The 23,780-nt window shown below is 47.5% G+C and overlaps 1 protein-coding gene across 3 annotated transcripts in view; it reads left to right on the top strand.

Annotated features, from left to right (window-relative positions):
- The window catches only part of Kiaa1549 (KIAA1549 ortholog), a 131,085-nt gene that overhangs the window by 86,156 nt on the left and 21,149 nt on the right, over positions 1-23,780 (top strand). For all 3 annotated transcript variants that reach the window (XM_021164744.2, XM_029478528.1, XM_029478527.1), the window contains exons 11-15: positions 8,977-9,173; positions 12,047-12,162; positions 17,893-18,098; positions 19,074-19,297; positions 20,384-20,537. In XM_021164744.2, the coding sequence (XP_021020403.1) occupies positions 8,977-9,173; positions 12,047-12,162; positions 17,893-18,098; positions 19,074-19,297; positions 20,384-20,537 (897 nt within the window). The remainder of the gene's footprint in view (positions 1-8,976; positions 9,174-12,046; positions 12,163-17,892; positions 18,099-19,073; positions 19,298-20,383; positions 20,538-23,780) is intronic.

Raw genomic sequence — 23,780 nt, 5'->3', positions numbered from 1 at the left:
CAGGGGCTGCAGGGTCTCTGTGTGCACACAGCCTTGTTGCAGCAAAGATCCGCATGGCAGAACCCCAAGGAGAAGGCTGCCTGCTCACACCGTCAGGAGGCGAGACCGTGTCTTATTTGCTGGCGTTGCAGCTCTCTGTGCAGACTCTCTGTACATGGGTCTGCAGTAGGAAGATGGCGACCTTCCCGTGGTTTAAAACAAACCTCTCCACTCTCTTCTGAGGCTACATAGCTGTGGTGACAGGTCTGTCGCTGCCCCCTGAGGTAATCAGTGAGGCGCTGTACTCCTGTGACTCTAGGGTTCACCTCCCTGTTCCTGTGGCTTTCTCTCCCCATCCTGCTCGGCCCACCCCCGATGCTGCCCTGGGTTACTCTGTGAAATCCTCCAGCAAATCTCAGAGTTACAAACATCTGGAAAAAATAAATCTACTGACCTGCGCTTCCCACCCCTTCCCTTGTAACGAAGAGACTGCTTCAGATTGTCTGGGGGTCCATGATTTTTTGAAATACGATAAGAGGGAGAGGCCAGTCTGTTTTAGGTTTCCAGGCAGGGCCTTTTCTTATTTCCAGTAATAAAGGGGGGAAACTCCGAGTATCTCTCCTTTATTTGTTTTTGCTTTAATCTCTATCCAAAGCTATCATTTGGTACTATCACCTACAAGACTACAGTGTGGATCCTTCTTACCATAAATGGCTGGATGCTGCCAGCCCCGTGGGAATGTGTTTCTCTGATGATCAGGATGGCCTATACCAGTTATTAGCGTAGAATTGTAGCCCCTGGGTGGTTCACACCCTCAGTTGCTACTAAGGTTGGCACTGTGTACAGCCAGAAGGAGCTGCCCATGTCATGTTCATCCATTGTCCAGACTCCTAAATGCGCAGGCCAGACTAAATTACAAACACAGACAGCAGGCATTCTCCGTCTTGTGGGGTGATAGTTTCGGAGAAAAAGTCCCCGTCCCCCCCCGCCATTGACCTCGAGTAGTACAGGCATAGTGTATGTGGGCTGTGGCAGCTGTGGGCAGTGTGTGTGTGTGACTTCTACCTTCTGAGAGGAGGCGACCGACGCTTGGCTGGAAGAGACAGTATGGACCTCTATCTTAGTCACCCGTTCTCTTGCTGAAAAGTGACACCATGACCAAGGTAGCTGGTACAAAAGAAGGCATTTAACTGGGGCCTCACTTACAGTTTCAGAGGTTAGTCCGTTATCATCATGGTGAGGAGAACGGTAACAGACAGGCAGACATGGTGCTAGAGAAGCAGCTGAGAACTCTACATCCGAATCCACAGGCAGCACGGAGAGATTGATTGGGCATGCTATGGGCTTTTGAAATCTCAAAGCTCCCCCACAGTGACACACTCTTCCAACTAGGCCACACCTCCCAATCCTTGTAATCCTTTCAAAGAGTCCCTGGTGACCAAGCATTCACAAATATGAACTGATATAGGGGGCCATTCTTACGTAAACCACCACAACTTCGGAAGGGATGTGTACTGACTGGTTTTGAGTGTCAACTTTATACAAGCTGGAGTTATCACAGAGGAAGGAGCCTCCCTTGAGGAAATGCCTCCATGAGATCCANCTGTAAGGCATTTTCTCAATTAGTGATCAAGGGGGAAAGGCCCCTTGTGGGTGGGACCCTCCCTGGGCTGGTAGTCTTGGATTCTATAAGAAAGCAGGCTGAGCAAGCCAGGGGAAGCAAGCCAGTAATGAACATCCCTCCATGGCCTCTGCATCAGCTCCTGCTTCCTGACCTGCTTGAGTTCCAGTCCAGACTTTCTTTGGTGATGAACAGCAATGTGGAAGTGTAAGCTGAATAAACCCTTTCCTCTCCAGCTTGCTTCTTGGTCATGATGCTTGTGCAGGAGTAGAAACCCTGACCGGGTTGTAAGGAACTAAGTGGAGCTGGAGCAAGCTTGTAAGGAAGAGCATAGCCTAAACCATATAACAGAGGATGCTCTCAAGAGGCTTGTCGATGCATCTGAGATTGGAGCTGGGACACAGGCAGCCATGGCAGGGTGCCCGACGAGAGGAGCAGGCTGGACAACTGTCCGTTTGCAGCGGTCACTTGGGAAGGCTCTGTGGGTGGTGGCTTGAGGGGAAATGCAGTACTCCTCCTAGCTCTAGACTTTGCCAAAATCTTCTGCATCCTCAGCACTCATGTCTCAGTCACCCCGGCTGCTACCCAGAATTCAGGGTGGCCAGTGGGTACCAGAACCTTGGAGTGTTCTCCCACCTCAGAGACCACGGGGTCCTGGTGGCCACAGGGAGGACAAACAGGTGGCTGTAACTCTGCCTTGTCTTCACTCTTTAAATGGAGACAACCTGAGGGCTGTGGAGATTTTTCACCAATTGTTATCAGTCAAGTAATAAAATTCTACAACGGCACTCCCCACACCAGCATGGGTTCTTTGGGTCAGACTCTTTTGGGGTTTGCTGTATGGTTTCTATGGCCATCTTAACTGCCCTGTCCTTGGGGATCAGACAGGCCTGGGCACTTGGGGCTTCACCGCTGTGTTTTGTTCTATCTGGGTCTTGTTATATTTATGGCTCATATGTTTTAGAATTCATCATGTCTCTCCTCTCTCTCTCTCTCTCTCTCTCTCTCTCTCTCTCTCTCTCTCTCTCTCTCTCTCGTTACTTGGCTGACCTGCTCGCCCAGACCTCCCTGATGACTTGTCGGCAGTGCGTTCCCATGGGGCCCAGACAACGCGCTTGTCCCTGGGATGATAGGTTGAGGAAAAGAAAGAACAAAAGGACCATCTTTCTTCAGAAATAACTGCTGTAATTTTTTAATATTAAAGACTCAAATTCACCGTGATCTCTCTCCTATGAGAAACTGATTAAAGCCCATTTTCACGTGGAGGATGGGGATATAGTGCCAGCCTGGGTTTAGTCTAGATTTTATTTTTAAGGAACCGAAAAACTAGCTCCTAGTGCTTCAGAAAGTGACGTTCGGGGTATGCTAAGACCCTGAACTCCCCGTTGGGGGTGGGGCGCTGCTTTATTGATCTTTTCCTTCTCTGTGTAGATGGCTTTTGTGTTGTGTTTAAGCACAGATGAGTTGCCCTGTTTTTATGGTGGTTGAAGGTGGTGACTTCCCCAGCCTGTGAGCTGGGCTCTCATGAGGATGTTTAAGGACATGAGCTGGAATCGGCAGTAGGCCACAGGACTTGTGTCTTGGGGTGAGTCTTGGTTCATCACCCTGATAAGCTTGGTGTGTCACTGGGCCTTCCTGTATTTCACTCAGGCTTTAGCTGTTTGTGGAGGGTTTACTGTGGGTCACATTGCTACTCACAAAATACTGTATTTAAACTTCCGTACATAGCTGTAGCTGATGTCCTGAAGGCTCCACTATTTATATTCATTACTTGGGATTTATTTCATCAACCAGTAGCAATGAGAGGACCACCAATCTCATTTGCATAGCCTTGGCATTAATAAAGCATTTTTGCATGTGGCCATGTTTGTGTCTGACCCGTGCCCTGCCATTCTCTAAGGGGAGGCAGTCACTGCCTGGTCGTGGCCTATGCGGAGGGTCCTGCAGGGGCCAGCGCTGTGTGTCTGTTTTGATGTTATTTTTTCAGAAGCCTTTGCTTAGAGGGATGGGCTGTCACTCCTGCAATTTGACTAAAGCAAGCCCTGTCATGGGTAACTACACTCGTTCGTACCTCGTTCTTTAAGACAAGTGCTGTCTTTCCTATGGGAATATGTAGACAGGCTGCCCACAGCTTCTGCTCAGATGGCCACAGTTGTCTGCTACTTCTCAGGTGGAGGCACTTCATGTATGAAGAAGCTAAGAGACTATGTAGCTCAGAGGGAAACATATGTATAAAATTGGAAATTGCTCACTTGGGGATTTTCCTCATTAGTTGGGAGTAATTGGTGTCAAATTGTCAGTTTTCTAGCCATCTTAAAAAGGCTTGACAGACACTTGAGAATTACATGGATGGATAGATTTATAATTTCAAGATGAAAATAATATTTATAATTACATATTTCCTAAGTTAGAACAATGTATCTAAGTCTGATAGACAGGAACCCATCCTAATAGTTAAAGTCGTTTGAGGTTTTTTGTGTGTTTGTTTGTTTGCTTTGGTTTTTTTTTTTGGTTCAAGAGTTACCTAATTTTTCTTATACATACATACATACACACACACATACATACATACACACACACACACACTTACATACATACAAAGATGCTTTGCCTTTAAGAGCTCAGTTGAATCATTATGGTAACTTAAAACAAACAAGGGGGGCTGGAGAGATGGCTCAGTGGTTAAGAGCACTGACTGCTCTTCTGAAAGTCCTGAGTTCAATTCCCAGCCGCCATATGGTAGCTCACAACCATCCGTAATGAGGTCTGACTCCCTCTTCTAGGGTGTCTGAAGACAGCTACAGTGTATTTACATATAATAATAAATAAATCTTTTTTAAAAAAGGAAAAAATATTGGGGTAGCAAGTGTGGCCTTATGAAGGGCATATTGTTGATTGCTGTTAAGTGTGTTGTTTTAAGAATGTATTGGTATGTATGTGTGTGCCTAAGTGTGTGTATGTGTACCACATGCATGGAGGATCCCTTGGAGCCCAGAAGAGGGGCTTAGATCCCCTGGAATTGGTGGTACAGATGGTTGTAAACCGCTGTGTAGGTGCTGGGAATTGAACCCAGGTCTTCTGCAAAAGCAACCAGTGACCTTGACCTCTGAACCATCCTTCTGGCCCCTCAAGTGCATTATTCATGCTTAAGTCCAAATGCATTACTCTAGAGCTAATCTGCTATGTACAGAGGGACAACATGCCAATGAGCAGAGACCGCTCCTGGGGACACTCACTGAGGAAGGAAGGGGTCAGCACAGGGTCAGGTGACTGGAACACAACCCGGGTGTCCAGTGGAAGCTAATGGAAGTTTCCTGCAGAAACAAGTAAAAGTTCAAGAAAACAAAGATGCCTGACATCTTGGCTCTATTATTGCCTTTTTTGATTTGAAGTTAAAACTTTGGGTTGTTTTTTCGATGTAGATAAAAAAATTTTTTACTCCTTTGCTATTTGATGCAATATAAAGCCTGGAGCCCAGGCTCTAGGGCTGGGGAGGTTTCGCACTGTCTGCTCTTGTTGAGGACCCAGGTTTGGTTCCTAGTACCCACTCTGTGACTCCTGATGCCTGTGACTAGTTCCAGGGGAATCCAGTACCCTTTTCTGGAGTCACAAGACACCAAGGATATAGATGGAGGCAAACATTCATACACATAAATAAAAATCATCAAATAGGAAAAAAAAATACCCAGGCTCTGTCCAGTGTAGTGGTGGTGTGTATTTTTAAACCTAGCATGTAGAGAGTGAGGCATGAAAATTGAAGTTCAGGACCAGCCTGGGCTGTATAGCAAGACCTTGATTCAAACAATAACAAAAAACCAACCAACCAACCAACAACAACTAAAGGCCAACATTGCGGACTTAGTGCTTTGGATCATGGAGGATGGTGATCTTGCGGGCAGGATGCACTTAAGGGCACACTTGTGTTTCCAGAGCTGCCATGATGATTGTCACATGGCAATGTGTCACTTCTAAGCTGGACAAAGCACAGAGTCCCTCAACTCCCGATGTCCCACTGGCATCCTCTTGCATTGTTCTCTCTGACTGTTTGCCAGTGGGAGGGATTCGAAGGAGGTAGGGATGAGGTTAAATAAAAACTACCCTGCTCCTGCAAAATATGAGTTCATTCCATGCCATATGAAATTCTCCATTAAGGAAATGCATATGAAGGGCCTGGGGAGATGGCTCAGTGGTTAGAACTGCTGCCAGCTCTTGCAGAGGACAAGAGGTTGGCACACATGTCTGGCTGGCTTACAGCCACCTCTGACTTAAGCAACTGGGACTCTAGCACCCTTTTTTGGCTTCTGTGGGAATCTGCACTCACATTTGAACACACAGACACAGACACACACACACACATTAATGCAAGCAAAAATTAAAAGACCAAAAAAAAGATAAATAAAAAATTAAAATACAAAAATAAATGAATATAAGGGCTAGGAGATGGCTCAGTGCTTACAGTGCCTGCTGCCTGAGCACAAGAAACTGAGTTTGAGCCCCCCGCATTCATGCAGAAAGCCTGGCCTTGTTGTATGCACCTGTAGTCCCAGCACAAGCGAGATGGATGCTGATGACTCTCTACAGACTGCTGGCCAGCCAGCCTAGCTGAGTCTGACTGCGACCGAGATCCTGCATACCAGTCGGAGACCCTGCCTTAAGGAAAACAAGGTGGGGCACTAGAGAGATGGCCTAATGGTCAAGAACACTTGTTGTTCTCTTACAGAGAACCTGGGTTCAGTTCCCAACACTCACATGGAAACTCACCACAATGTGTTTCTAGTTCTATAGGATCTGATGCTCTCTTCTACCCTCCATAGGCACCATGCATGCATGTGGCACACTTACATATATGCAGTCACACATATGCATACATGAATGTTCACATGCATGCGCTCTCGAGCACACACACACACACACAGGAAATACATTTAAGATAGGGAAGGAGGAAGCCATCTTCAGCCTTATTGTGCTTCGACAAAAGGAACCCACTAAGCCGGGTGAGTCCTTGGTATTTGGTGTCTGGGGGTTTCTATTCTCTATACAGAGCACTCCAAGAAGCTACTGTGTTCATAAGAGTCGGGATTCTCTTCAGTAAGGGGCAGCAAGACTTTTAAAAGAGTCTGGGGAGGGGGAGCCTCTGCTACTAGGAAATGTTTGTCCACCTGCAAGGAGACCAAGTAGACCATTTGGGGGAAGGCAGTTGGTTTTGGGTTTGTCATTTCCCATGAGGTGCTGCTGAGTCCAGAGATGCATGGAACAGCGGGCCTGCTCTAGTAAAGGAAGCTCATTAATTAGAGAATATGGTTGCCAGCTGGTCTGCCTTTCGTTTCCAAGCAACTCTTTGTAAACTATCCTTACAGTACCATTTGTCTCCCTCTGCTGGCAGAAGTCATTATTGCAGACTGCCTTTTCCCTGCCCATTTGGATGTTTAACATTAAGAGTATTAGGTCACAAGGCTAAGCCAACAGCATCACTTTTGAGCCGTAAAGTATGCATTATGACATCACCTTTGCTCCTATACATAGTATATTGTGTGAAAGCATTCCTTAGGACTCTGATAAAGTCAAGCAGCATTCCCAATGAGCAGACCCATCTGGGCAACTTCATCTTTTTCTGTTAATTAATTTTTAATTTTTATGTGCCTAAGTGCTTTGCTTGCATGCTTGCATGTATACCACATGTTCCTGGAACCCACAAAAGTCAGAAGAGGGAGTTGACCCCTAGAACTGGAATCAACAGGCAGTTGTGAGCCACCATGTGGGTGCTGGGAAGCAAACCTGGGGTTCCCTGGAAAAGCAGTGTGCTCTTAACCACTGAGCCATCTCTACAGTCCCTCAGAGCTGCTTTTTTTTTTAATGCACTTCCATTTTCCTATACTGTGCAGGCTGGATTTGAGGAAACTGTTAATACCCACCCTTGGTCCTTGCAGTGTCATTAAAATGATGTCACCAGACATGGTCCTGTGCATCTCGGTGCTGTGCATGACCTCTCAGGCTCAGAAGCTACAGTCTAGAGGAGGTGCAGCTCCCAAGCTCTGATTCTGGGTGTGGTGTTGGGTGCCCTGGTGTCCTCAGAGAGAACGCCTGTGTCTAGCAGCGAGTCCAGGGTGCTTCTGAAGACGTCTGGCTGTGGGCCTTTCCAGGAATGCTTTATCCTTTGGTTGCTGAGCTCTCCGATGGGCCTGTTTCTTTGAAGTCTCCTGTTTTCTTTCATGCCTCCTTTGCTTCTCCCAGTCCCAACCTGTTAGATGTTCTCTTAACAAAGACTCTACACTCATGCTTGCATGTCACTGGACAGGCAGCCGCCGGCATCACCTCTCAGACTGAACATCTCCTCTGTCTTTCAAACTAACCATGTTGAAAAGGAAGTCTGCTGTTTTATCTCCTTTGCTCCTTTAAAGACCCACCCTTAATGTCACTGCCTTGTTGGGGATCAGGCTTCCAGGCCATTCATTACCTGTTCAACTTCGGTTTCTTCTGTCTGCTGGGCTTTTCCCTTCCACTGATTTCGAGAGCCAACCTTCTTCTCTCTCTGTGTGTCTGTCTCTCTGTGTGTCTGTCTCTCTGTGTGTCTCTCTGTGTGTCTGTCTCTCTGTGTGTCTGTCTCTCTGTGTGTCTCTCTGTGTGTCTGTCTCTCTGTGTGTCTGTCTCTCTGTGTGTCTGTCTCTGTATGTATGTCTGTCTCTCTCTTTGTTGCGATCTGTCTCTGTCTCTCTCTCTCTCTCTCTGCTAGTCTGTGGGCAGACTGTCTTCATTTCACACACGTGGTATCGCTGGGTCTTCGAGTTCGTCCGCTCAGATTTTAGAAATCTGCCTCTTTAGAAATAGAGGCTGGTTATCCAGAGGCTGACTTTAAAAGCCGCCATTTCGAATGGTCTGTGTGCAGCCTGGCTCCTCTCTCTGCCTCCCCACTGCATTCTGCCCCATGAGCGCAGCTACTGTAATCTCTTCTCAGCCTCTGGCAGTCTCCGTTCGTTCGTCTCACAATTTGATCTACAGCCAAGTCTCTGAAGCCTGGATAAAGCGCCCCTTTCCCTATAGAGAATGCCTCACATCCCACACAGGTCTGTGACAGTGGAGCAGGTGATCTGTTGGAATGGTTTTGTATTGTGGTCTTGACATTTAATCCTCGAGTTCTTGTTTAATCTTTCATAAGCATCTGTGATGAATTCTCAGTATAAACAGGACCTGGCACCCGATCTGTTACAGAGATGTTTGTTGAACTGGGTTGGTGGCTTTGCTGGCAGCCTTGGGTCAGGGGTCACGGGCCTCTGGTCAGCCCTCAGTCTCTTGCTGCCCTTGGACCTCACGCTAACCACCCCGTGTGTTTTACTCTAACCACCCCATGTGTTTCACGCTAACCACCCCGTGTGTTTTAGCTGCAGATCCCCAGCGTGAAGGGCTTCGATTTTGCTAAGCAGCATCTGGGCCAGCACAATAAAGACGACATCCTGATTATTCACGAGCCAGCGCCACTGCCAGGCCCTGTGAAGGACCACACCACACCCTCAGAAAACGGAGATGTGCCGAGCCCTAAGTCAAAGCTCCCTTCCAAGAACATCCGGCACAGAGGGAGGTTAGTACTGGGCTTTCTAGACTGTTCTCTGTTGCAGAATCTGTTTCCGCTTTCGTGGCTTATTCTGCTATCAGAAACTCGAGTGATGAGTATTGCCTTGGGCCGGCAGCCTGGGGGCCGGTTGACTTCTCCAGTTCTACACATAAACCCTGAAGCATTTTCTGTTCCTTCTGCTGCGCCTCTGGATCCGGCTGTGTGACATCTTCCCGCCCAATGCTTATTTGTGTTGGGTTGCTCCCAGGTTTGATTGTGAATCAGACAGCTAGAAGTGTTTCCTGAGGTGACTGTCCTAAGCTTTGTGAAGGTGATACAAGGAAAAAAAAATGAATGAAAAGTGAACAGCAGGGGCCAGCAAGATGGCTCAGCAGGTAAAGGTGCTTGCTGTCAAGTGTGATGGCCTGGATTCGATCCCTGGAACCCACATGGTGGAAGGAGAGTAGTCCTCTGACTTCTGCACAGGTGTTGTCGTACACTTCTCTCTGGAATAAATAGACAGATGGAAAAAAAAAAAAAAACAAACAAAAAACCTTAAGGGCTGCAGAGATGGCTCAGCAGTTAAGAGCACCGACTGTTCTTCCAGAGGTCAGGTCCCAGCAACCACATGGTGGCTTGCAACCATCCGTAATGGGATCCGATGCCTTCTTCTGCTGTGTCTGGAGACAGCTACAGTGTACTCAGATAAATTAAATAAATAAATAAATAAATAAATAAATAAATATCTAAAAAAAGAAAACAACCCAAAAACCAGTTAAACTATGCGGCCCACCACACATAGTCAGTCAGCACGGCTTGTGTGCTTGTGATCCATCCACTGGTGGCTGGCTGTGACCTCTTGCTTTGTCTGCAGGTGATCTTTATCAAGCCCTCCATTTTTCTTTGCTTCTTCCCAGCTTGTGACCTTTGTTAGCACATCACAGGCTCTCACCTGCCCCTCCTTGTCCTTTCCCAGTCTCCTTCCAGTTCCTCCTGTCCAGAAAACAGAGCTTGTGGAGAATTGGGCATTAATTTTTCAAACTGCCAGGAAGGCACTTGTTGCCCTCTGCCTGTGGGAACTAACCTGAAGAAGACAGAGCCAGGATCAGGCCGTGTGGGTTGGCTTCCATTCATAGCTTCGGCCTCTGAGGGCGCCCTCTGTCCACCTCCCCTCAAGATTCTGAACTCTGGCTTTTGATTGGCTGCTGGGAGTGAAGAAGCCTGTGTCCATACCAATGTTCAGCATCCAAACCTGTGATGTCGCTTCTGCCTCGGGGATCTGGCTTATTTGAAGAATGTGAGGGATGTTGGTGCTTGGTCCTTGGGGAAGAAATTGAATTCTGCAGGGAGATGCTCTTGGTTTAATTATTTCCCAGGCCCAGAAGCAGCAAACCAGAAAAGATGATTTAACGTGTTTGTAAAAGTTTTCAAAGAAATGCTTTTTCCCCAGCAGCCTCATGGCAAATGACAGTTGGCTCCATCGTCACAAAGGTCTTCGAGGTGGATACGGTTATCCTACTCTGCGCTCCAGTCCCCTCTGTGGATTCAACCACCTGTGCACCAAAAATACTCGGGGGAAATAGTGTTGATGTTGAATTACAGTCTTGTTCTTGTCATCAATATTATTATTATTATTTTAAGATTTGTTTATTTATTATGTATACAGTGTTCTTCTGCCTGCCAGAAGAGGGCACCAGATCTCATTACAGATGGTTGTGAGCCACCATGTGGTTGCTGGGATTTGAACTCAGGACCTCTGGAAGAGCAGACAGTGCTCTTAACCTCTGAGCCATCTCTCCAGCCCCTTGTCATTATTCTTAAAGCAGTTCATGGCAGCTGTTTGCAGTGTTGTGCACAGTGCTTTATGTAGGCATGATTACAAGAGAATGGAGTTACAGACAGTCATTTTGTATTTCATATAAGAGACTTGAGAGTATCTATGGCCCACAGATATTGAGGGCCAGCCATGGACACCAGAATGTCTTAGCAGCTCATGTTGCTGTTGAAGGTAGGGAGTCTTGGAGAGCAGGGGCTCGCTGGGCAAAGCTGTTCCCTGGCCACGGACATCCTGGTGTTGTGTTACCCTTGACTCACAGAGTCAGATCTCATCAGGGGCCAGGGGTTAGGGGTCACTGCCTTAGTGTTGTAAGCATAGGATTCATCTGAAGGTTTGGAGCTGCTTTGGGTGGAACCAGAGCTTCCCTGGCCTCCCAGGGGCTCAGGCTCAGTTAATGCTAAGCAGGCCAGAGCCCCAGGTTCCTCTTTCTAAAAGTTCACCTCTTTGTCTCCCTCTCCCCTTCTCTCTCTCCCTCTTCCCTTCTCTCTCCCCTCTCTCTCTCCTCTCTCTCTCTTCTCTCTCTTTCCCCTCTCTCTTCCCCTCTCCCTTGCTCCTCCCCTCCCTTCTTTCTTCGTGTGTGTACATGTGGAGGTCAGGGAACAGTAATTAGGAGTCTGTTCTCTTCTACCACATAGGTCTCAGGGGACCATATACAGGCCATCAGGCTTGGTGACAAACACCTTTATCTGCTGAGCCATTATTTTTAAGAGAAAGATGTTTGTTTTCTTATGGTACCAATGACTGAACCCAGAGCTCTTCAAATGCCGACCAGTACGCAAACACTAAGCAGGCTCACTGTCTAGAAGTGACCTAGGGTCAGGTGCCCGGCCTCGGGCCCCAGTAGCTCTGGGACTTCCTCCCCTCCAGCCCTCAGTTTTCTAGCCTTTGTTGAAAAGCACCATGCTCAGCTGTTGAGTTAGCTGTGCCAGTCTGTCCTCAGGACTGTAGCTGTAGTACCATCTTTTAATTTTGGGTTATTTTTCCTGGGAGCCTGCTTCCTGATGAACCTGACGATGTTAACCCTTCCTGTACCGTTCTGATGCTCGCTTCTCTTTATCTACAGAGTTTCCCCCTCAGATGCTGACTCGACAGTCAGCGAGGAGTCCAGCGAGAGGGATGCAGGAGAGAAGGCGCCGGCTGCCGCCCCTGAGAACAAGGCTCTCAGAGCTCCGCAGAGTGGTGCGTCACTGTCTGTCCTCCCAATGTCTCGTAGGCCAGGGGATTACCCTACTGCAGAAACTAAGCTTAAAAATAATCTACAAAAATGGAGTATATATTAATCATGCTGAGTTTCTCAGCCGTGTAGTCACTTTGATCCCTGTGTTGGTGTCTGCTTCAAGGAAAGGCGCAGGGGTAGAGATGAGGGCTTCACTGAGGTGTGCCTTAGTGCTAGAAATTAATTCTCATTTAGTGTCCAAGCAGGACAAGGAGAATTTAGTGGAAACTATAGTCCTAAAACTGTCTGTCAATACAGTGACTTTTTTTTAGGAACCAGTTTCAGGATGTCACTGTTGGGAAGATGTTTGTTTGTCAGGGGTTCATAACCATCAAGTGTGGTCTTGTTTCTAGATCATTTATCCAGCAGGTGGTTGGGTATAATCAGATGGCTCAGCCATCTTTGCAGGCCAGGCACAAAACAAAGGTCACTCCCACTGTAAAGCTCTTTGCTTTGGGTCTAAAACCCATAAAACAACCAAACCAACCAACCAACCAAACACCTATGCCCACAGGCCTTCCTTGCCTTGGTAATAGTTCTTGGAGTGCTGGCAACGTGACATGGTTTTATTTTATTTTGTTTTGGATTTTTGGAGACATAGTCTCATGAGGCTCCGCTCTGCCTAAAAATCTGGATCCTCCTGATTTCACCTCCTGACAGCTGGGCTTCATAGTTATCCATTCATTCATTCATTCATTCATTCATTCATTCATTCAGTGTATGTGTGTATGGGCACATGGGTGAAGGTCAGAGAACAGCTAACTTGTGGGGATCTTTTCTTTCCTTCTAATACACAAGTTCTGGGAATTGAACTTAAGTTGCCTTGCCTGGTAGTGAGGGCTGTTACCCACTGAGGCACCCTGCCTGGGTCCCCAGTAGCTTGGCTTCAGCTTAGGTTGTTTTAAATGAGTCTGCTCTGGGTGGAGTGGCTGGGACTGTGTTTTTATCTCAGGATCCTGTCTCAGCAGTTCAGAAATAAGGGGGTTAATAATGGTTTTTGTACTTGGAGAATTTTGGGGTCTTTATATGTAGCTCGGGCTGGCCTGGCACTCATTATGTAGACCAGACTGGCCTCACCCGCCTTTGCCTAGTGCTGGCATTAAAGGCATATGCCATTATACCAGGCTACATTTACTTTAAAATTTTTTGTTGGGTTGGTTTGTTTGTTTGTTTGTTTTGTGGTCAAAGAGGGCATTGGATCTCTTATAACTACAATATTGGATGGTTGTAACCCACAATGTGGATTCTGGGAACTGAACTCAGGTCTCTGCAAGATCAGCACAGGTGATTAATTTCTCCGTTCTGTTATGTTACATATTTCTTTGTTTGAAATTACAGCCCAGACCGAATAACATTCTATAAATGGAGAGAGTCCAGCCCAAGGCCCAAGGGACTCTTGTATGCTTGACCCTCACCCCCAAGGCCTTGCAGATCCCCACCCTGCCCCGTGCACCTGTCACTCATCCTTGCCACCCCTCCCTGCTGGCTCTTTTGTAATTTTGAGGAAACACCCCCTTAGACTAAGGGAAGAGTTTTTCCATTGGCATCCAGTTTCACAGAATCTTAAAACTTATTTAGCACCATGGTAACCAGGTGCTGTGTTTCAGATAGGCGGAACTAAAATCTTCTTTCGATCCTGGGAAAGAAATATTTGAGAAAGAAGAGGAGAGTCCTAGGCGTTCTCAGTCCCTGCTGACTGCTCGCCCCAGTTAGCCTGGGCCGTTCCCTGTGTTCACCTCTACCCCTTCTGACAGAAGCTCACCAGTGTATCCTATGACGAGAGGCACGGTCAGCGTGCCTTCAGAATTCCAGGGTCTGAAAGCCCACTGCCTGTGAGGCAGGACAGTGAGTTGGAGCTTCCTGGGAGTGCCCGGAGCTCAGGGGCTACTCCCACAACTGAAAGGATGATGCTCATGAAGCCAGAATCGATGCCTGTGTTCTAGAAAGATAATACCAGCTTACTTTAAAGGTAGCCTGTAGGTATTTTGTCTTTATTTTTTGCATAGAGTTTCATTAAATACCATATATATGAGTGAGTGTGGGGGGAGGATCAGGAGTGGGAAATAGAGGACTCTGTACATGCTGGGCAAATGCTCTTTGCTAGCTATAATTTTAGTGCCCCCCCCTTTAGATACTATGGCTTCCACGTAGCCCAGGCTAGACCTCAAACTAGCGGTTCTCTCTTGAGTGCTGGGATCACAGGTGCACCCCACAGTGCCTAGATTGTGTTTCTTAAAAATTGGGTTTGGACCAGTGTTCCCTGTCACCACTGTATGTGGCACACCCAGTGGCTGGCTTTAGGGTTCCTGGTCCCCCTCTTGCAACAGAAACTCATAAAAGACTGTTCTTCATGTTTTGGCAAATTCAAACTTGATTGTGTTCCCTGCTCTGCCACTTCGAAGGTGCTGGCTAGACTGTCATGCAGCCCTTGTGTCCATCTCTGAGACTTACAGAAGTGACTGACCAACAGGGTACTATGTTCTTAATCGTTACAGTTGGGGAGCCACATCTGTTCCCACTGCCATCCCTGAAGAGAATGTGGAGAGAAGTGAAAGAGGAGGAGCCGTGAGCCCTGGAGTAAGAGTAGCCAGGCTAGGGTGTCAGTGCTGTCCTCCTCATGGCTCTGCCTACCCACTCCTGTCCTCAGAGTACACCTGGTAGAAATGGGGGAAGTGGATGCTGAGGCAGGGTCTCACTACATAGCCCTGACTATGCAGCTCTGGGTGGCTTCACTGGTAGTTCTGGTTGGCCTCGAACTCCCAGAGGTCCACTTATATCTGCATCGTGGATGCTCGAATCAAGTGTGTGTCACCACTCTGTCTCCCCTCCTCCCCTCCCTCAGTGCTTTCTTGATGGTCTCACGTGTGCAGCATGTGATTCTGAAGTTGTTAGATCTTCTTTGACTTGAGTTCCACAGGCTCCAGGTGCAAGCTTTTCTCTTGGGGACTGACTGATAGGACATTTATTGTGGCACCTGATAAGGTCTTTGCCCAGTGAAGAGATGCATTGTTTCGACCAGATTAGGTACATATATGAGGCATGAGGTAATTTTGGAGACTCATTTCTGAAATGACTGAGATCATTAAGCTTAGTTCTTGATATCTCACTGAGGCAATTCCCAGAGGAAGAATATTGCAAACTGAGTGGTGACTACCGACACTTGGTCCTCATTTGCGGTTTTTCCTGAGCACCTGGACTGTGCTTAGTATCAGAGATGAGGGTGATCAATCGGCCAGTGACCTCAGCCTCGCAGGGAGTGGTTGGGGTCACCAGAGTTAGCAATGGTGGGGATTGACTACATTTGTCTGTACTCCATTATAGCATTTCAGGAGTACCCTTCCTCTGCCATTGTGTGTAGCTGACATCATTCTGTATTAATCCTACATTGCCTCCTTTTTGGAGTCTTGAACAGCAGAAATTAATTCTTTTCCTTTCACTTCAAAATTGTTATTTATTTTAATATATACCTACAACATTATTTTAAAAAAACATTTTAAAGATTTTTTTTTAATTTTATTTTATGTGTATGAGTGTTTTGCCTGGATATGTATGTGAATCATACCCTGGTGCCCAAGGAGGTCAGAAGAGGGCATCAGATCCCCGGGACCTGGGGTTCTAGTTACAGACAGTTGTGAGCCACCATGTGAGTGCTAGAAACTTGAATCTGGGTCCTCCACAAGAGCAACACCTGCTCTCCCAGCATTATGCCTTAATATATCATATATTAAAATATGTATGTATGCCCTTGGGAATGGTGACATCGTTAATTTACTTATGAGATACTCAGCACAATGAACTTGTTTTTATGTGAGAACACTTAACGTCTCTCACAGTGCTTAGAAAGTATTCACATTTATTTGTTGTTTACTGCGTGTGTTCGTACATGTGTACACACACGTCCTGGCTACGATGCAGGTGTGAAGCTCAGAGGACAAGTTGCAGGAGTCATTTCTCTCCTTTGTGCACATGGATTCTGGGCCCAAGCTCAGCTTGGTAGCAATCAGCTTTACCCTCTGAGCCATCTTGGCAGCCACTTCTTGGCTATTTTATAGTAGATAACATTTATGTAGTCAATGTGGTGTGATTTATATTATTACTTTTTAAAAATAACTTTGAAAGAGAAAGGCTTTTTAATCCAAAGTCCTTATGTGCCTCAAGGAAGGTCACATTTATCTCTGTGCATCTCCTATGCTCCCATTGGTTGGTGTTATCTAAGTAATTTTTAATTGCACAAATATATAGCATATGTAGTATAATTTAATGCACAGTTAAAAACCCTTTGCAAGGATTTTGAGAATGGGTCCTGGACAGTGTAGGAGCTGGAGGATTTCTTTCACTTTCCTGCCTTTACCCTGTCACTTGGCAGAGAAGCCTGAGATGTGGCCATTCCTTGCCCCAAAGGTTGTAGCTGGTGAACGGTTTAGCACAGCTCTGTGACCTCAGATGAGAGGATGGTGACTCCCGCTCCCAGGCTGCCGGTCAGGTGGGATCCAGGCAGGGATGACGGATTGACAGGGAGAGCTCCCCATTGAGTCATTAGACTCAGCGGCAAGAGGAGAGCTCTGCCCCGCTGCGGGACAGTGTGCCGAGGTGCCAACTTGGTGACTTTTCTATTAGATGTTCAGACCCGCCAGGCTGGCCTGCTGGCAAGGTTAAGCTCTTTCTAGGCACTAATCCTGCAGCGTGAATAGCTGCTGCTGGTTAAATGGAGTGCCTGGCTGGGCTTGCAGTTCAGGTCACCCAGCTCTGTTGGGGCATGGAAGGAGAGAGCCCAAGAATATCAGACAACTGTCTTATTGAGAGAGGCCTCTCATTTGGTGATGCACACATCCTGTCTGTTCCCTTGGGATAACATGAACACAATTCAAATCAAGAGAGAACCCAAAGCTTACAGAGCACTTGTGTTCATTCCTTACATGAAACGCCAGCCACTGTTCCCTACGGCTTTGCCAACTCATCGTAGTCTCTTTTATATTCAGGACCCCACCCACAAACACACACACACACACACACACACACACACACCTCTCTTTTATATTCAGGACCACACACACACACACTTCCAGCTTTCACTGGGGGCTACAAACCATTGGCTTTTGATTATAAACAGATTGCAGGTGTGTGCCAAGCTCACATGTTTCATGGTTTGTTTTGTGGCTCTAGACACAGAAGCAGGGGTCTGATCCATGCTATGGAAGCGCTCCTCTCAAATGAGCTTCCCTTTTCTTTAAGATTTTTAACTACATGTAGTAAAAACAGTAGAGCGGTCTTTGACACATATTATCATAACGACTTTCTCACATAATGACTTCCTAAAGACATCCGTGATTTTATTAAGTGTGTGTGTGTGTGTGTAAACCTGTGTGCACATGCACAGATGTACACACGACATGTATGCAGGTTATAAGAGTCAGTTCTTTCTGCCTCCTCCTGAGATCCAGGATTGAACTCAAGCCATGAGACTTATGCACAAGTTCCTCTCGCTACCTGCTGAGCCAGTCCTCGTGTGCAATTTTTTTAACGAAGCCAAAAGAGATAATTTAACGTAAATCATCTGCGGCGAACTAGAGAGATTTTTTTATTGCTTTGGTCAGAAACTGGGGCCCAGGGCGTTTTCAGGGTGATATCTGATTGTGACTCCTGTCGCTGCTCTCTAGGCCATTCCTGCTCATGTCCCTCCCCCTCTGTTCCAGGCGCCCCCCTGCCCAGTTCAGGCAATGAGCAGCATTCCTCAGCCTCCATCTTTGAGCACGTGGACAGGATTTCGAGAACCTCAGAGGCCAGCCGGCGGGTCCCCAGTAAGATCCAACTTATTGCCATGCAACCCATCCCGGCCCCTCCAGTGCATCACCCTGTCCTGGCCGACCGAGTGGCAGAAACCAACAAAATCAACAAGGAGGTATTTGGTTTTAATGAAGGCGCGTTAATTAAAAAGCTCGTGTCCTAATCCGGTCAGTGTTAGAAGATGAGTGGAAGGAAGGTCTAGAATCAAACACCTGCTAAAAACCTGCACCAGTGCAGTGTACCCAATTCAGAAGACTACAGACTGGGTGCCGCTTAGGCCTGTGATCCCAGCAGCCTGCAGGCTGAGACAGAAGGCTCACTCCTGGGATGTCTGGCTGCACTGTAAGACCTCTTTCAGAATCAGAAAAACAAAATAAGTAAGTCCACACAGATACAAACACAGACACACACATACCCTACACCTATATTTTTCTTTTTAGTGTTTTATTTACTCTCTGGATATTTGGTATGTGCATACAGTATATCCATCCCCGCAACTCTCGGCAGACCCTCTAACCTAACAGTCTCAACTCCATGCTGACTTCTCATCATTGTCATTAGCAATAAGCCCCGTGCACTGGGCATGCACATGGGCAGCTTAGCAGTGGCCACATTCTTGAAGAAACGGTGTCTCTTCCTCATTCAGACATCATCAACTGCTAGTGCCTCTATGCCAGTGGCAAGCCCTCTCACAACCCACAAATCGATTTTTTTCAAACTGCGACACTACTCGGGGACAGTGATGGATCCTGACAGGATGAGCAGAAGGCACTGAGGCGGCAGCCCTGAGGAGGCTCCTCCTCAGAGCCGTGCTCCCTGCCTCACTGCCTCTGGCTCTTGAACACTGCCTGTAGCCTGCAGATGGCCAGGCTTCCCTAAGCTAGTGATCATTAATGGACGGATGGCTTCCTGCCACTCAGTAGGCAGTGGCCTTTCTTTGTCACCTCCGTGGGTGCCTCCATCAAGCCTGCAGAGCAAGGGCACAGTTGGAGAAAGGGGACATCTCTCAAAGCGCTTTACAGAGGAAGGGCCCCAGAAACCTGAGGAAACGCCCTGAGTGGTATTCTTGCTCTCCACCATCCGCATGTAGATCCAGTCAGCACTGCGCCACAAGTCGGAGATTGAGCATCACCGCAACAAGATTCGCCTGCGTGCCAAACGCCGAGGCCACTACGAGTTTCCGGTGGTGGATGACCTGTCTTCTGGTGACACCAAGGAGCGACACCGAGTATACCGCAGGGCACAAATGCAGATTGACAAGATCCTGGACCCCGCAGCCAGTGTGCCCTCTGTGTTCATAGAGCCCAGGAAGAGGTAGGCTGGGATCCTGGGGACATGGGGGACAGGCAGGCAAGACACTGGGCAGGATGGAGACTAGAGCTTAGGACAGAAATCCTGGTCAAATTCAGGTGGCATTCTGTGACAGTGAATTGAAGAGGTTTCTGTAGAGGGAGGTTAAACATGCAGGAAGGGGGGGGGGCTTGCTTCTGGGGAAGAAGAAACTAGGGAGGTAGGGGACTCTTAATCTCCGTCTGATAAAAACCTCACACCCGCCTATTCTTTGTCCAGCCGGCCTCCCTGCCCCCACTTCGCTGTCCCCACCCACCTCCTACTTTTCCCCTCCCTTGCATGTCTTCATTGCGTGGATAATCACAGTAGTGTGTAAGGTCTTCGTGTTTGTTTCCCCACAGCCTCCTGCAGTCTGTGGTGCCCCCTTCCCTTCTGCCAGCTCCTGCCCCATGTGTAGGTGTGTTTTCTGTAAACACATTGGGGCTGGATAGATAGCTCAGTGGTTAAGAGCAGTAGCTGCTCTTCCACAGGACTTAGGTTTGATCCCCAGCACCTCCACTGTGACTCTCAGCCATCTGTAACTCCAATACCAGGGGCTCCAGTGCTCTCTTCTGGCCTCTTCAGGCCCCAGATGCAGTCGGTAACACACATGCACAGCTGCATGTAGACAGAACACCTACATACAGAACATATTAAGCTTGTCATGCTCTGTCCAAATCTGTACCCCTGAGGAGGTGGAGCCTTCCTCTCTACTGTAGTTCTGTCTGCAGCCAGCCACACAGACAGAGCTGTGACTACAGTGGGATGGCTCTCCCATCTTCCCCCACAGATTCACCTGCAGCCAATGTTGGCCCTCAGCCTGCAGGGCTGGCACTTTCTACTCTGCTCAGGTCACCTGTAAGGTATTAACCCCTCTTGGCTGGGCCTGCTGCTTTTTGACTGGCTGTCACTAAATGATGCCCCGAGTAGAGAATGCTTTCTTGTCTCTGAGTTAGTTAGCTCTGCTCCATAGGGCCCAGACCATGGCTGTTACATAGTCGGAATCCCTGTAGCTTTGCCTGTGGGAAGGTTGACCAGCCCCGTGAGGATGATTTCTGTTTTTCCTATCAGCTCACGGATGAAACGCTCTCCTAAGCCACGCCGGAAACACCAGGTCAACGGCTGTCCCGCGGATGCGGAGAAGGACCGACTCATCACCACAGACAGTGACGGCACATACAAGCGGCCTCCGGGTGTGCACAACTCTGCCTACATTGGATGCCCAGTACGTAATACCAGACCCTTGGGAAACATGGTGGGGGCTCTGAGGACAGTGTCTTGGTGGGGGAGGAGAGTGCACAGTGTTGGCTGCTGCCCTGTACAAAGTGGAGGCCAGGGCAGAGTAGATTGAGCTGGCATGGGAGCCGTGACGCCAAGGAGCTGCTGGGTGACACGCTAACCCACCTCTGCTCGGAATGGGAGCTGTTTGATGATTATTGGAAAAGCAAGAATGTCTAGGTTTTCTCTCTCTGCTCAGATGGGTGTTTGGGTTTCTTGGATGTTTCCTGTTTTGTCTGCAGACCCCCCACACTCTCATATCCCTGAGGAGCTAAGGAGAGAGTCAGTCGCTCAGTTCAGTCTCCTTTATCCACAGTGCTGGAGACCACACTGGTTTAGATACTGGATATGTTGGAATGTTTGTTCAGACTCTATCAGCTGAGATCCTGATAGGAAAAGCTACAGTTTGAAGTGTTCAAACTCCACAACTGAGTGTCATGTCAGCTCACACAGTTTCTGATTTCAGATTAGGGATGATTAATATGTGTGTGTATACATGTGTGTATGTCTCTCTCTCTCTCTCTCTCTCTCTCTATATATATATATATATATATATTTATGTAAATATATATGTATGAATATATATATGTGTGTGTGTATACATGTGTGTATGTCTTTCTCTATATGTGTTTGTATGTATATGTGTATATATATGTATATATATATATATATATATATGTATAATGTTCATGGGGAAAAGAGCTTAATGTAAATCAAAGAATGAGAGCCTTAGTTTTCAAATGGAAAGGCACACAGACAGCCTGGCTTGAGGTGATGAAGGCAAACATTGATACACTATACACTGACATATACACACAGGGTCCATTGAGGGGGAAAGGAACCTAGCTTCCCAAGGGACCATTAGCAAGAGACACGGAGATACCCTGGGAAAGAGAAGGAGAGTCTAATAGACGCAGCAGCAGCAGCAGCAGCAGCAGCAGCGGAGAACATAAAGAACTCACTGCTGAGCAAACGTAGAGAGCCAGCTTTGCTTGTGTGATGTAGCAACAAGCCTGTCCTCTGAGAAGGTACCGCGACAAGACACAGTTGCCCTGTAGCACTGAGGTTTATTTGAGGTTTCTTTATTTTTCCCTAAATGACACGTAACTAATATTGAAAAACATTCAAAATGTTTATAAAAATGTGGCAAACACTGTGCTGACATTGGCTAAAGTCTGATTCCATCAAGCTCATCAGGAAGCAACAGGTTCCTCCCTGGGAGCTCGGCGAGCTCTGAAGCCTCACTTGACCCCTATCTCCCCCTCCCGAGGATTCTTGTGAGCAGCCGCTGCTAACTACAGATGCCCCTGTAGAGCAAAGGAGCAAGCAGTTTCTCTTCCTTTCTCTGAATTTAGGTCCCCCTGACCAGGGAGGAAACACACACACACACACAGAGTCACTCCAGCTTTTCTGGCAACAGATGGGTGTTCCTGTTGTGCTGGAAGCATAGGTCCAAACACTCCAAACCCTGGTGGTGGTACACTCAGTGTGTAGAAACTGTACTTGTAGGTCTTCAGTATAGTCACCTGGTCCTTTCATAGGCCTAGTCATAGACACGGCATTCCTTCCTTCCCCACACAACCTTTGCTAGCAGCCTGGGCTCGGCTTCTCAGAGGAGCCAGCAGTTGATGCTTGTTTTCCAGCCTCCAACTGAGTTCTCTGTAGGGAGGTTGGTTTTCCTTGGACTCTTCCTTCGTCTTCATTGATGACCAGCGCAGGCTTTCCTCATGGTGTCCTGGATCCTCCTTTTGGGTTTAACCTAATTTGGGGGAACAAAATTTTGCTATGTTGCCCAGGCTAGCCCTAGATTCCTAGCTCAATCTCCTGCTGGGAAGGCAGATGGAAGCCATGGGGCCTGGCTTGGATCTCCCTTTGTTTTCTCCATTTTCTCCTTTCACAGAAAGTACAACGGTTTCCTCAGAGGATTTCCTACTTTGCCTCCAGGGCTGCCTTTCCAAAGATTCCCTGCTCAGAAAATCCTCCCTAGATGTCCTTAACTTTTGACTCTCCCTAAAATTCTGTGATGTGTGTTTTAAAAAGAATGCCTTTCTCAGAGTTTACCTTTTACTAGCTAGATTTTCTTTTACCTTTAAGACCATAAGTGTACTACATAGTTTGAAATTATCTGGAATTTTCCATTTTTCCTCTCAAAATAATCTCTCCTTGAGGGCTGTCTACCCAAATCCTCAACCCTGTCTGCCTATGCAGTCATCTCTCAGGTTTAGGCCCTAAAGACTTCTGCCCTCAGGCTACATCCAGCCTGCTGCTGTTTTGGTCAACACTGGGCCTTTTTGTAAGACTGCCACACCCTTGCTTGCATGCTGTCTTTGGCTGCTTTTTGAGTTGGGTTGTGACCAACTTTTATGACTTGAAGAACCTAAAATATTTATTGTCTGGCTCTTGACTGAAAGTTTTTGTTGGCTCCAGGCCTGCTGGTGCCTATCCACAGTCCCAGCTGCTTGGGAGGCGGCAGCCAAGCCGTTGGCTTGAGCCCAGGAGTTTGGAGGGAGGGAGAGAGAGAGAGAGAGAGAGAGAGAGAGAGAGAGAGAGAGACTGAGACTGACTCTGTCTCCTTAAAACAACATCAGCAACAAAAGCTGCAAGGTTGTTGAGCCCTTACTGTCATTTAGTGTCCAAACTAGATGCTCCTGAAAAAGAAAGGAAGTTCTCTTAATGATTAAACCAGGGCAGCAGGCACACAGCTAAACCAGGATGTGAAGTCAGTCTTTTAAGAGCCCACTAAGGACTGCAAAATAGCCACTGCAGGACATGACCTACGATGTCGTCTGAAGAATGACAGGAGCAGGAATCTGTTGTAAAATGCTGTCCTCTGGGCATGACATGACCATGGCCATTTGAGATCAGAGCAGCTGTGTTTATCCTGAGCATCTCAGGAGCAGGCCCAGGAAACTCAAGGCCCCTCCCTTAGGATTCATCATTGCCAGGACGAAAATTTTCCTGCTGTCAGTCTGTTGCCCATGCCCCTTTAAGCCTCACTTCTGTAAGGAAATCCAAGTTAAACTTGGCTCACCAAGCTACACTTACGGAGGACTGATTGTGGTTTTGGTACCCTGTCTGGGATGAGCTGGTGGTTGTCCGCGTCTGAATGAATCGGCCCTGAAGCAGAATGGGGTCAGCAGACCTGAATTCAAGAGAGTAGACTTTAAGTTCTAACCCAAGCTTCCTTAGG

Source organism: Mus caroli, chromosome 6 (genome assembly GCF_900094665.2).
Source record: "Mus caroli chromosome 6, CAROLI_EIJ_v1.1, whole genome shotgun sequence".
NCBI classification, from domain to species: domain Eukaryota; kingdom Metazoa; phylum Chordata; class Mammalia; order Rodentia; family Muridae; genus Mus; species Mus caroli.
This window is presented reverse-complemented; position numbering and strand designations above follow the sequence as displayed.